Consider the following 11,738-nt stretch of genomic DNA (forward strand, 5'->3'; position numbering starts at 1 on the left):
GGATAGGTCAGAAGAGGTCTGCCGTGCCATGTGGGTCAGCTCCCTGGCCAGGGATCGAACTTGTGCTGTGGTGGTTTTGGAGAGCTTCATAATGCAGTGCTTTAACCCGTTGCAGCACCAGGGAAAGCCAGTACAGATTTTTTATAGTAGAGCAACCAATCAAATAAATATCTTGTGTTGGTATTACCCCAAAATTATCTTCCAATCACACTTGAATTATGCCTTTCTCTCCTTTCTGGCTCTAGCAACTGTAGCTGTGCCAAGTGCAAGAGAACGGAGCTTAACCTCACAGCTCAAGAAGCTACAAGAGACCATTGAGCAGAGGAAGAAGATAGAAATTGGGGACATTGTCTGTATCAGGGGCTATGTCCGCACATACAGAGAAGAGCGAGAGATTCGTGCCACCATTTATTGTGAGTACCAGATATATATGCCTGTTGGTTGGTTGTCTAGTTATGTGTCCCGTAAACTCTTGCTTAGCTAAAAGTCAAACTAATAAAAAGTTCAGATAAAAAGGTTGAACTGGATTGAATGGAGGTGATTATATTGCGTTAGAAAAAGCAGCATTTCTTAATTTTATTTTGAAGAAATGTAACTAATAAAAAGTTGGGGAAGAAAACAAGTGATTTATTGTATAGAATAGAAAACTCATTTGGACAGCACAGTTTCTAAAGCGCTTTGAGGTTCAAAGTGTGAAACCCCTGGAGCATTGTTCATATTCTGCGAAGTGATGGAGATTTCTTGAACACCTTGGAGTCCATTAACTTTGAAAGAAAACAGCTTATCAGAAATATGACCGTCCTGCATCTGCTGAGCAATGCACTTTGCACTGCACCAGCCGGTTTTCAACAGGAAATCTCAAGGTCGACCCCTGCCAGATGAGTCCCCAGTGCTGATCTCTGGCCCTGTCTGCTCCTGGCATTGCGTTCACCCTCACAGGCTGCCTGGGAACCACCTCGTGCATATGACTGCCCCCTGGGCCCTTGAGGACAGAGACTCTCTGAGTGTCTGCTTTTACTATCATCCTGCAGCATTTTGGGCTTTGGGTAGAGCCAGACTCTGTAATTTCTGTGGCTTATTTCCCCCTGTGGCTTGTTAGATAAAGTGGATGATCCATTGTGTGACATTCAAATTGCAAGGATGCAGGAGCTGCCCAAGCTCTACAGGACAATCTATGACCAGCCTTTCCGCAGCCCAGGCCTGGAGAAAGAGGCAGCACTAAGGTATGTTATGCCTTACCACTGAAGCTGCACCCCTGGCAGAAAGCCAGGCAGTGGGAACCCAACTGATGGGTAGGCACAGGAGAAAAACTATGTGTGTTTGCAGTTTAAGCTTCAAGAGTTCTAGGAGACAGAACCAATAGAAAGGGGACTTTTCCAATTTTAATGGTTTTAAATATTTGTGTATATTATATATGCCAAAAGTAATATTAACAAAACAAACTGCAGACTCTTAGGAAGTCAAGTGAAAGTTCTTGTCCACTGCAGCTTCACAGCAGAGGTTACTGCTGTTCCTCAACTGATGTGGATCCCTGTAGATTTTTATCTTCTATGCATATGCACATGTAAATATTTGCCCACCTATTTTGTGGGTTGTCATTAGCTTTTTTACAAAAATGGGACTACACCTTACATACCCTTCCCCAGCTTGGCTTTTCCCCTTGATCCATCACAAATATCTGCTAGTTCCCATAGGTCTGTCTCTGTGTTCACTGTGTGAATTGCCCTTTGTGAAAAGCCAGCCAGTATAGTACTGCACTGACGAGCTAAGTTTTTCTTTTTTATGCACACCTAAAAGAAAGAGAGGTTATAGTTTCCAGAAGGTTCTTTAAAACTTGCCTCTAACAGCAACCCAAGTGCTCTGGACCTTGACAGTCTCACGAGTTTGCTGAGTGAAAAAGCCAAAGACTTCCTTGTGGAAAAGAGAGTGCACGCCTTTTACCAGCAGGAGTTGGAAATGCAGGAATCGCTGCTCTCCCTTGCCAATCAACCTGTGATTCACAGTGCCTGCTCCAACCAAGTAAGTGCAGCAGCCCCAGATCTGTCACTGAGGGGTGTGGGTGGATGTGACAGGTGTTAGACTGGCAGGGAGGACTCGAGGAATAGGGGTTCTGATTCTGCCACGTGTTGTTTCTGTTCTGGAAAGGTCACTGGCCACTAAGAATTTGAAATGAGATTGGACCTCCCTTTTCAGACTCTCCTTACTTAAGCTCATTAATCTTAATCTTTGGGTAGAAAGAAAGAGGACAGTCTGTATGATGGTAGTCTTAGTACCTGTGGATATGGTTTGTCTTTAATCTCAGCAGAACCAGGTGAAGGAAGTAGAGGAGAGAAGGTGATTAATTATCCATCTGGCATTTTATATTGATTAGCAAGATGATTCTGGCACTTCAAACAAGGACTTGAATGATTTGTCTCATATTCAGAATAACATTAACCTGTTGTATTTTAGGAGTTTAAATAAAGGCCAAGTAGCATCCAGTCTGGGTTGTAAGTAGAAATTGTAAATAATTCTTTATTCCTCCTGGAAAGAGCTGTTCCCATTTTTTTCACCCCTAGAGTTACAGGTTAGTTTATGTTGTTTGGTGTTTATTATTTGCTTGGAATTAATTGTTTGAGACTTTGGTTTTAGACTCTCCCTCTCACTGCACCTTTTAGGATTTTTGTTGTAAAATGACTTACATTTATTTCACTTATTCCACCAGGGAGTGATCTCAGCTTAAATGTCACCTTCTTGCCCAACCCGGGCCATTTACCCTGAAGCCCCCTGCTTTCTCCCTGTGTTATCACCCTATTTTCATATCTCATGACATTGGTATTTGTTTTTTGCCTACCTATTTATTACTCTCCCAGAATTCCATTTCTATAAAAGCAGACATCTTGTCTGTCTTATTCTTGGCTCTTTAGAGGCTGGGCTTAAGACAGGTCTGTCATAATATAGGTTCTCAATAATAATTTGTCAGTAGTAGAATGAATGGTTTTTAGACATTGAAATAATTCCAGTAGTTTCTAATTTAAAGGTAAGTTTCCTTCCCATCTTCCCTCATATCTCTTTCCCCAAGAAGTTAGTACCATTACTGGTATCAGTATCCTTCCAGAGATAGTCTGTGCATATAGAAACTATAGAAATTGTATCCCTCACTTTTTACACACATGGTAGCTTGCTAAATGCTATAGATCTTCCTCCACTTATGATAAACCCATCATAGCTGACGACGTCAGAAATAGCAAATGCATGTGATCCACCTCGCCTACAAATGCCACGGCTTAGCCTCGCCTACCTGAAATGTGCTCAGACTTTGCAGTAGCCTTCAGTGCGCAAAGTCCTCTAGCACACAAGCCCCTTTGTAATAAAGTATGCAACATCTCGTGCACTTTGTTGAATATTGCCCCAAAAGGGGAAGCCAGAATGGCTTCCCAGGTCCTCACCACTGGTGCGCACAGTTGAGAACAGCCTGGGTGTGAAGAGTGAGTCGTGGAACTAAAAATAATTGCTGGGAGATGGGCTGTTACAGCGGCCGAGTCATCAGTTTCTCTCTCCTGATGAGACTTGAAAATCGTGGGTAGGAAGGTTATTTGCCGTGTCACACCACATGTCACCAGCCCAGGAAAAGAGCAGAATTCAAGTTTTGGCTTCTACTTAACCTGTGTCACTTTCGCACCATCATAGAATTGAAAAATCTGAAGTGGAACAAGCGTTTATCAGAGGCCATCCGTAGCCCTTACATAGCTTATATATTGAACAACGTGTCTTATAGAGCCTTCCCTAGTCACACATGGAGGTTTACAGTAATCTTTTGTTACATGTCATTATTTAACCACTCTCCTCATTGCTGAGCCTTCCGATGTTTCACCAGGGCTGCTGGGAATGCCTTCATTAGGTCACATGCTGTTCTTGATGATTCTGGTGGAATGGACGCCAGGTCCCCACCCTGAGCTCCCCATCATGACCACCGCTTCTCAGTTTCACTTGTGAACCTAATTATCTCTTCCTGGCACCAGGTTTTGTGCCCAGTGACCCACAATTTCATAGACGGAGATGAGGGTCAGGTTGCAGGAACACCCAGGTGGAGAGGGTCACGACTGGCCGCTTTGTTCCATGCCACCGACGCCCCTAAATAGTCGCAGTTTCCCAGCTGTCTGCTGACAGCAAGATTAACCTTCCCATTTAATCATTTAGAGGCAGCTCAATGCCAACTTGGCTTCCTAAGATTTCCTGTCAGCCTGTTTGGAAGGAAACTTTAAAGTTTAGCAAAAGCCACATTCCTCCCGTGAACCAGCACTTCTGCAATAGCTACAATAAAGTAGTGAGAGCCGAGGACTCTTTGAAGATGCCTCAGAATGATCTGTGGGAATCTTCTGGCACAAGAGCTTTTGGAAAATGCTTAGAGCAGGAATTTGTGTCAGCTCAGTGCTTTATGTGTATAAAGAGATGAAACAGCACTTTATATTTTTTGTCTTTAGAAATTATTTTCTATCAGATATGAATTATTCCCTCACCTAGCTCTGGTTGGGGTAGTCATCAATATTAAACTGAATACTGCTTAATAAAACCCTGAGATACTAAGGATGCCCCACAATGATGGTGAAACCCTAGACCCGCTGGCGCTCTCTGTGGTTACACAGATGAAAGCTTAACGAAAACTAATTGTGATAGTGTTCTAGTTTCAAGGCAGGGAGAGAGCGGGTTTGAATGTCCACCCCCCCCTTTTTTTTTTCCGTAGTAGCCCTTCTTAGCAAATCCAGAAACACGATAAGCAGACCTCGCAAAACTATTGTTTCTTTGACAGCTGAATAAATGTTGAATTTGTTTGGGAGTGAAGACTATATATATTTCAGAGATCCACCCAGTTCCTGACCTGGGATGAGAGAGGTCTGCGCAGGTCCAGCTTGTTCAGCCAGTCACTTGTTTTTGTCTCTGAACAGTTTCAATTTCCTAAATTGGATGAGTTTGTCATTGCTCTTTAGAAAAAGACAAAAAAGACAGAAATCCCAGTCCAGGAAAAACTGGTTAGAAGAGAAGATTGCAGGCTTTGCTCTTGAGACTGTGTCTCTGTAACCAGTGGGGAAATATGTCCTCAGGTCAGTGGAGGTCAGTGGTTTTGGAAAGGAAGATTTGCATATGGTCTATGTTTTCAGAGAATCTTTTCTGGTGGGTCCTTGGTCACAGCTAGAACCGTGCTTTTAATCTCGCAGGTCTCTGCATTCACTTACTGATCTTACTGAAATCTGCATGATCTTGTGGGGGTAACCAAAGATCACATCTTTTTAATTGATGTGCAGTTGACATGTATTAACTTCAGGTATATAACATGATGAGTTGATATTTGTATAACATTGAATAATGATCACACCTAGTCTTGTTAACATCTATCACCATATGTAGTTACAAAAAAATTTCCTTGTGATAAAAACTTTTGAGATCCACCATATTAACCACTTTAAAATGTACAAATTAGTACTGTTAACTGTCATCACCATGCTGTGCTGTACTTCCCCGAGTATACGTGAATGGTGTAGTATGGCAATCATTTCCAGCTAGTTTCTAGTTTAATTCCACGTTGGTAAGATGGATAACCCTTGAGCCTTAGGTGTCTTACGTTAAATTGACTAAAGAATGTGAGTCTTCTCGAGATTAAGTAGTTAGACAGCTCTGTGGGGTTGCTGTATTTGGTTGATTGTGCTCCCCCTAAAGAGCGCTCACGGATGAAGTCAGATGCACAGCTTGAGATCCCAGAGCAGCAAGATGTGTGCTTGTAATTGCCACGCGTTCAGCTCACTTTTCTGCCCATAGCCACTACATACTTCTTGGCCTCCTTCTCCCTTCAGAGAGGGTGTCATAATCTGAAGAAGTTTATCCACTTTCAGGCTCTCATAGTCTGATGACCAGCTTCTCCAGCTTGTTCTGTGAAGTGTGAAAATTTAGACAGTTAATTAAAGGCATCAGACTTTGCTTTTCAATCCAAGAGAGAATGTTTGTAGAACTCACTCTTCTGTTAGATTAAAGCAAGGCCTGTCGGGGGCCTCTTCCACAATGAGGTTTCTTCAGGGACGGCACTGCCGACCCTTGAGGCCATTTTGGGGGTACTTTCCTCTGCTGGTCACTAGGAGGAAATGTCATTGGCAGGTGTCCAGCACTTGCTTTCTCCTTGGCTTTGCCCAGATGGCCTTCATAGTACCTTTCGGTAGAGGCAGGACTTTGCCTTTAGACACTTTTTTGGAAGCTTTGCCATGTTTCTTTGGTGTTTGATCTTTTTAATAGCTCAACAGAATTTCTTTCACATTAGAAACAGATCTGTACCTAGAAGGACAATGGTGGTTCACCATTTTCCTTGTTTTCAGAGTGAACTAACATGAAGTAACAAGGATACAGCCTCTGTAATTCACGACACAATACTGTGTTGGTTACGCACTCTGGGCCACTCAAACAGCACACATGGTGCAAGGGTCATGGCGGAGCAGCTGAAGACTGGACTTCTCAGAATAAGAGCTGGGATGCCTGGAACCCCTCTAGGCAAACCCTTCTCTTAGGAAACAAAACAAATATTGAAATTGAGGTGCTCCACCCCTGAGAGCGGCAGAGGTGCTTCGTGGTGGTGGCTTTGCTCCCTTTCGGGGTCCCCTTCCCCCTTTGGCTTTGACAGTTCTCTGCACAGCTCTTGACCTCTGTTGTCCCCCATTTAAAATAAGGAGTCTATTTAATATTTCTCCTTGCTGGAATCCCCAAATATTTCAATGTGTGTAAAATTCTTTGACTTCCTTAGGAAAAGATTATGTATAGTCACCATTCAAATGAAAAAAAAAAAAAATGAGCTAACATGTATACATTGTTTTGGTTATACCAAAAAGAATCAAAGATTGCCATTTTGATGTTCCATCTTATATCATTGGATTTGCACTTTAAAAAAATCACAAAAATGAAGGTGTAAAACAGTGACCACAGTCCTGCCAGAGCAAACTTCCAGTGTTCTTTAAATGCCATCCTGCTGGGCCAGTGCATACCTGACTTTTTTTGAGTCAGCAGATAAAAAGCCTGTTGGGTGAATTCATAAACCAGTTAGTCTAGAGAGTTGCTCTCAGATGAGACTTGCTTGTGTCTTTTTTCCTCTTCCTGCAGGGGGATGTTAAGAAAGATTCCACGTCAAAAGCCATTCATCGTGTATTTAAGAACGCTATAAAGCTGCTGCAGGAAAAAGGACTTGTTTTCCAGAAAGATGGTAGTTTTGAAAACCTATACTATGTAAGAGACTTGCAACTTGTTTCCTCTGTAGCTTTAATTACAAATATGTGTGTGTGTGTGTGTGTGTGCGTGTGTATTAAGGATAATTACTGTTTTTTAAAAGTCAGTCATTAAGGAGGTACATAGATTCTGGAGCAAAAGTCAACCCTATCTTTTCTCAAGTACCACTGTAACAGCATATTGTAGACATTTACAAATGCACACTTAGATGTGCAGCTGTGGGGTTTTTGTTTGCAGAACAGCATGAGCATATTCTAACTCAGAATTCTTAACCTAAGCACTTTTTCGGCCAGGTGAACCTGTAGAGGGCTAACCTATACATTGCAGGATGTTTCACAGCACCCCTGGCCTTTACCCACCAAATCTTATTCCCAGCCCTCCCACTAGTAACAACCAGAAATGTCTGCGGGTATTGGCAACTGTCTTACAGGACAGTTGGGTGCCACTGCTCTGCTCTAAATATGCTCAGCAACATGGCTTTGATGCCAGGATAGCCTGGCACGGGCATTTCTCCATTTTCTTATAAATCTGCCTTGCTCTTTTTAACATATGAATGGCATTCCATATGATAGGAACTTGCCATATGTTTTAACTACTTCTTTCTGATGGACATGATCTTGTTGTTATTTTTGCACAGTCTTGGTGAACTTATGCAAACTTTTCAATGAGATTGGCTGTTAAAAGAGAAATTGTTGGAGCAGAGGGCATAGACATATAAGTTTTTGGTCTGATTGACCATCCAAAAGGCTGTACCAGTTGACACTTCCACAGTGGATTGGTGGGGTGGGAGAACAAGCACCTGTTGCCTAGACTCTCACTGTCTACCTTTAGTATTGGAGGCGCCAAGCTGAAAATGGGCCTTGGCCATTGGCATTGGTAGTGACCAGATTCTCCTAGAAACAGATCAGAACTGAGGAACCCCAGAAACCTCACTGTGTACAGGCATGATCCTAAAGGGAAGTTTTCCTCAATAGAACCTTTTCTTGGTGCTGATTTACTCTAGTGAGCTCACATTTTAGAGTCTTCAGAGTTAGGATACTTTTTAAAGACTCTATGAACAACTTTCAAAAGGGGTGTTCCACTCTGGGGTAAGTGGGGCACCCCTCCTCCCAGCATGGGGAGGCCTGACAGGGCCCAGGGCTTTGTGAGCAGCGCACTTTAACCCTCTCCCTGGGTCACACCTCCAGGAGGCCACTGGGTCCGTACCAAGCCCCAAGCCGCTGTTCCTGAGGAGCAGCAGGACACGGCTGCAGCCCAGGGAGAGGTGTGGTTGGTTGCTTCCTCCCGTGAGTCATGCTGAGCTGGAATGGGGGTAATGGAGCAGTGGTGACAATCCTCTCTCCTCAGATGAGCCATCTCCCTTTTCCTACTTCCCCTCCAGCCTCCTCCCTGGCCTTGTGGGTTTCTGTTTTCCTGAGGGCCTTGCCTCAGGGAAATAGTTACCATAGTTTGGAAATAGCCTCTGTTTGTCCAGCCTGGGGCAGCTCTCCCCCACACCACCTCCTTCATCTCTGTAGGAACCCTAGGAGTTGGGAGAAGGCAGGCACTATCAGTGTCTTTTCTTGAATCTTGGCCATTCTTTCAGCCCAGTCAGACGGGCATTCCTGGTAGATGAGTTTGTTTACAAGCTTCATGTTTCCCTCTTTCTTCCTTCTTTCCCTCCTTTCTTAATCTTTTTCCCTTTCTTTCTTTTTTATTATTAAATTGATATTAAAGGCAAAACCCACTTGGTTTCTACTCTCCATTTGCCTGAACTGGTTAAGAAAGGAACTAGGTATGATTGTTCACCTTTGATACAGAAAGTATTTCAATGGATCAGCTAGATTTACTCTCCTAGTTTTTCCTTAAATTTTTAAATTTATTTTAATTTTGGTTGTGATTGGGAGAAGGAAGAAAATGAACCAGACGCAAGATTGGTAATCAGGTCGAGAATAAAAGGGGACCTGAGGTAGGGTTCAGAAGCATTATTTGCACCTTTATTACAAATCTAACAACAAATAAGAAAATCTTGTAATATATAATGAATATTGTAAAAAGAAAATTGTTCCTGACAAAGTAATTCAATAGGCCAACTATTGAAAACCACATTGTTGGTATAGGGATGATAATTGTTATGAAATCTTTAGAAACTGTTCTAAATAATAATTAGCAGGGCTGGATGATACAACTTCTGTGTGACTTAATACTTCTCTCCAAACTTCTATTCCTGTTAGGTAACCAGAGAAGACAAAGAACTGCACAGAAAGATCCACCGTATCATTCAAGAAGAGTGCCAGAAACCAAAGCGTGAGTGCTGTAGTAGACAGGGTGCCTGGGACCTTCCCTCCCAGAGAGCACTGGACAGAGAGGCAGGAGGCCTGCCCCCCCCCAACCCCACCCCCTATCTCCATTATCACTTGTAAACAGGTCTGATCAACCTCTTCCCTGAGCCCTGGGCTTCTCTTCTCTAAAGTGAGTGTTAGGTTTGCATGGCTTATCCAGACCTTGACTGCACATGAGATGCAGCCGGGCATTTATTTGAATACACATTGCTCAGCTCCCAGCCCCAGGGACTTGAATCACTAGCGAAGCAGAGGGGCTAAGCAGGTGAGCTCCTCAGGTGATTCAGAATCAGTGAGGTGAGCCACTAGGTTAGGACTTATTCACATTCTCTGGTTCTCATGTTCTTTCTGATTTGTTATTTCTTGTTCCACTCTTGCCCCGGTATTTGAACCCAAACCTGACATTTTCCTCACATCTAACATCAAGCCCTTTGGTGTGGGAAGAAATTATTCTAGACACTATAGTTTATGAACAGTGTGATTCAGTCATCTTGGAATCTGCTAATTTGCAAAAGAAATGGGTTAGAAAATAGTTGGTTTTAGTAGAGTTATGTCAGCCCCTAGTGGTTGGAAACTCAAACTGTAGACGGTTTGACAAAAGTCACTACATGCATTTTTACACAAGTTAGAAAGAGAAGAAAGCATTAAGCCTATCTTCATCCTGTGCAAACTGACCAGTCTTCAAGGTGACTTTTTCAGTGATTAGCTTTTGCAAACATTGATAGGTGTCAACAAATGACGCATGCAGGAAAGTGGAAAGACTAACTAAGAACCACAGGGCCCTTGTCCTGCACTCCATTTCTCCAGAGAAGCTCACACCCAGGGCCTCCCTGCTGCCACGGGGTTAAAGACACAGCGCTGTCAAGCTTTCATCAGCCACTGCAGCCTGAGTTTGATCCCTGACCCCTTTCCTATCTCACCCACTGCTCCCCTCAGCAGTGTGTTTCAGTATGTCTGCCTGTTCTGCTCCCCACTCTGTCTCTGGTGAATTCTCTCACCCCTGCACCTCTGGTCTTCATCCCAGTTCCTATATGCATAAATAAATAAATATTTTTTAAAAAACCAGAATACTTAAAAAAAAAAAAAAAAGGAATAAGTTCACATCCAGTCCTTTTAGCCTGTATGTTCCCAAAGACCTGGACCTGTTCCAGGCTGAGTCAGGTAGAGCTGGACGAGGGCTCTACCCCTTGGGTGTATGTGTGTGCAGCTCAGCTTAGCCTTTTAAGAACCCATGGGGTCAGATCCCAGAGGAGTATGATTAAAAGATATTAAACTAAACCCATCCACTATTTCAATGCACATTTCTGGCTGTTCTTTCAGGAAAAATAAGGACAAGTGTCCTATAGTTGGAGGGGAAACCTTATTACCCACAATTTTAGGAACCTTAAAGAGAAGTGAAATACGGGATTCTGTAATCAGGGAATGCTCCCCAAACATTACTCCTGCATTCATCTTAACCTGTGACTTGACCAATTCTTCTTTTCACCTATACATGTAAACAACATAGATCGAAATAATCTTAGAGTCTGGTGAGGCAAATAAACGCAGACTTCATTTCTTAAAAGAACTAAACAGCTTCACTGACCTTAGGTTCTATAACTGGCAAGTTTTATACCCATATCTAACCCACAGAACAGCTCCTACCTTGGTGAATACATATGTCAAAATGGATAGGTTTTGCCCTCAGTCTATAAATGGGAACTTCTAAAAGTCATAAGCTAACCCCTTCAAACTAGTAAACTCATTGGAGATGAATTCTGGAACAGGAGTAACTGAGTTTGCCAATAAAAATACCTCACAGGAACTTTATTGGAATCTGTTGTAAAAGAAGTATCAGTCTATATAGAGATATCCTTAAAAAAAAAAAAAAAAGGTGTGTGTGTGGGCGGGGGGAGATTGGGCTCGCCCAATGGGTTAAAGCACCTCATTGTGAAGCTCTCTGAAGCTACTGCAACACAAGTTCGATTCCTGGCCAGGGAGCTGACCCACATGGTGCGGCAGACCTCTCCTGTCTCGCCCACTGCTCCACTTAGCAGTGTCTTTCTATGGATCCACCTGTTCTGCTCCCCACTCTGTCTCTGGTGAATCCTCTCACCCACCACACCTCTGGCCTTTACCCCAGTTCTATAAGCATAAATAAATAATAGCCCAGAAACACTGCTGTCCTGCTGCGAGTGC

At 43.0% G+C, this 11,738-nt stretch overlaps 1 protein-coding gene across 4 annotated transcripts in view; it reads left to right on the forward strand.

Annotated features, from left to right (window-relative positions):
* Nucleotides 1-11,738, forward strand: part of OBFC1 (oligonucleotide/oligosaccharide-binding fold containing 1) — a 26,907-nt gene that overhangs the window by 11,574 nt on the left and 3,595 nt on the right. For 3 of the 4 annotated variants that reach the window (XM_012723390.1, XM_012723392.1, XM_004681004.2), the window contains 5 exons: nt 246-413; nt 1,100-1,223; nt 1,848-2,019; nt 7,117-7,239; nt 9,453-9,525. In XM_012723390.1, the coding sequence (XP_012578844.1) occupies nt 246-413; nt 1,100-1,223; nt 1,848-2,019; nt 7,117-7,239; nt 9,453-9,525 (660 nt within the window). The remainder of the gene's footprint in view (nt 1-245; nt 414-1,099; nt 1,224-1,847; nt 2,020-7,116; nt 7,240-9,452; nt 9,526-11,738) is intronic. The other variant, XM_012723391.1, reaches the window with a different exon arrangement.

The sequence above is a fragment of the Condylura cristata genome, unplaced genomic scaffold, assembly GCF_000260355.1.
Source record: "Condylura cristata isolate star-nosed mole 26May11 unplaced genomic scaffold, ConCri1.0 scaffold00011, whole genome shotgun sequence".
NCBI lineage: Eukaryota > Metazoa > Chordata > Mammalia > Eulipotyphla > Talpidae > Condylura > Condylura cristata.